We start from the raw sequence: 2,117 nt of genomic DNA on the forward strand, positions 1-2,117 counted from the left end.
GTCACCGCCTGGTCATACACCAGATCGTAGGTGTCCAGCAGGGCATCCTCCACCTGCACCGAGAGGGTCTCCATGAAGCCCCCCAGGCGGGCCTGGCCCTGCTGCTGAGGGATGTCCAAAGGCCCCCCTTCTCCGCCATCCTCCCCCCGCCAGGCGAGCTCCCCGACGGTGGGGCCGGCTCTCCTAGGTGCCCGGTCACAGTGGTTCCCCAGACTTCACTGGCGGGGACCTCCCCACCCCGAGAATGGCTGTCAATGCCACTCCAGTTCCCAGGGGGTCCTTAAGGATAAGCCAGAGGCCCCAGCACTGGGCTTGCGGAGCGTGGAGGGCTGGCCGAGGAGGTGCCCTCTGCTTCTGTCTGTGGACATGGGCAGTGGGGCAGGCAGAGCCGGGCAGAGCGGCCAGGTGTGGCCACGTGTGAGGGGTGCTCTGGGCATTTCCCCAGAATGTCCGTGCCTTTCAGGAAGCCCAAGCCGCCGGGCTCCTGGCCAGGGGAAGCCGCGGGCCCACAGGGCCAGCTCCAGGCCAGCAGAGCCCCTTGGGTAGAGGACAGAGGAGAAGGGCATCTGGTGACAACAGGCCTGGCCGGGCTCTGCCTTCCCCGGCACCCTGACCGCATTGCCTCCACCCACCTAACCACCCCTGCTGTGTCTTTCCCCATGCTGCCCCCCAAACGGAATGCCCTCCCTTTGCCATGTCATTCCTTCAGAGACAAACTGGAAGCTCGCCTCTTCCAGGAAGACTTCCATGATTGCTCCGGGTGCTGGTCTCCTGGCACAGGCCAGGCCTCTGAATTCCCCTGCCCTCTGAGGCCTCCATCACCTCCCTGCACCCCACGCCACACTGAGCTGGGACATGCTGACCGGTGCACGAGGTGCCCCAAAGGGCTGGGGTGAATGGAGCCCCCATGCCTGCTCCCGCCACTAACACCCGCCCTTTGGAAAGGAAGGGCCGCCCCCTGCCCCTCGCCCTACCCCCTGGAGGGCTGGGGCAGCCAGCAGGCAGGCAGTGGGGCTGTCCGGACCAGCCTTTTCCGAAGCCCACTAGGAACCAGATGGACTTCCGTCCGGAACACGGCTCCGGCGCTAATTAACCCTCCCCCTGAGACACCTCCCAAAGGCAAACCCAGCCACTGCCTTCCCACTGTCGGGAGGGGCAGCACCCTGGGCTGGAGGGCCTGGCAGGGGCCCTGACTCTTGTCTCCCAGGGAAATGCGGGCGGGGGTCTGCCGGGCCTCTGTGTCCTTGTGGGAGGAGCTCCTGGTGCCGATGGGCCCTGGTGGAGCCGGCCTGGGCCCGCGGGGCAGGTGGCTGTGGCGAGGAGGCCAGCTGGGACACCCCCTCCTGCGTCCACCCCTCCACCAACTGCTCTGCCCCACTCGGCCGGGGCCCTGGGGCCAGCTTGTCACTGTAACACCTTCAGGGGGGGCTGACTGTGGCTGTGCCGGAGCGTCCGTCCCCCCGACCCGGAGGCAGGGGCCACGGACCAGATCTGCCCGGGCCCGGTAGGGGGGCCAGGCCGGACTCTCCCTGCAGACCTGGGCGTCTGCCCCCATCACCGTGTCCGGGGGTGTGGAGGCTGCGGGTCCTGACACCTGGGTGCTCCCTGCCAGGGCGCCTCACTTTAAGCTCATCTCCCAGAGCTCCAGGGGTGCCCCTCAGGATGGGGTCCACCTCTCAGATCAGGTACCAGGGGAGTCCACGTCCCCCTTCCCGGCCCTCAGCCTGGGCTTGCCAACTCTGGGCTGTGCCCCGACCCCCACTGTTGGCTAAACCTGTGGGGGGAGGGTTGGGGGGGCCTGTGGGGGCTGCGGTGGCTCTGCAGACCAGCTCACGGGGCCGGCAGTTCTTTCTGCCCCAGCCCACGCGGTGGCCGGGCAATCGTGAGAAGAGTGGCCTCCAGGTGAGGGTGGGGCGGGGCCAGACCCGGAGCTGAGGACAGCACCTCTCGGCCTTCCCCTGGGGCCGGGCACTCATCCTCCAATGAATTATTCAGCGGAGCCGCCAATTCATTTCCCCTGCGTCTGGGGACGCTGGGCTCTCAGGCTGCGGCTGGCGCGTAATTGATCGCCTTCTCGTTCGGCATTCGCTGCACGGCCACCAGGCCCCACACCACTG

General features: G+C 67.6%; 1 protein-coding gene across 1 annotated transcript in view; it reads right to left on the reverse strand.

Moving 5' to 3' along the window:
* The window catches only part of TSPAN32 (tetraspanin 32), a 17,110-nt gene that overhangs the window by 4,158 nt on the left and 10,835 nt on the right, over window positions 1-2,117 (reverse strand). Inside the window, exon 7 of the mRNA XM_014533100.1 lies at window positions 6-53. Coding sequence (XP_014388586.1) covers window positions 6-53 — 48 coding nt within the window. The remainder of the gene's footprint in view (window positions 1-5; window positions 54-2,117) is intronic.

This window comes from Myotis brandtii, unplaced genomic scaffold (assembly GCF_000412655.1).
Source record: "Myotis brandtii unplaced genomic scaffold, ASM41265v1 scaffold940, whole genome shotgun sequence".
Classification (NCBI taxonomy): domain Eukaryota; kingdom Metazoa; phylum Chordata; class Mammalia; order Chiroptera; family Vespertilionidae; genus Myotis; species Myotis brandtii.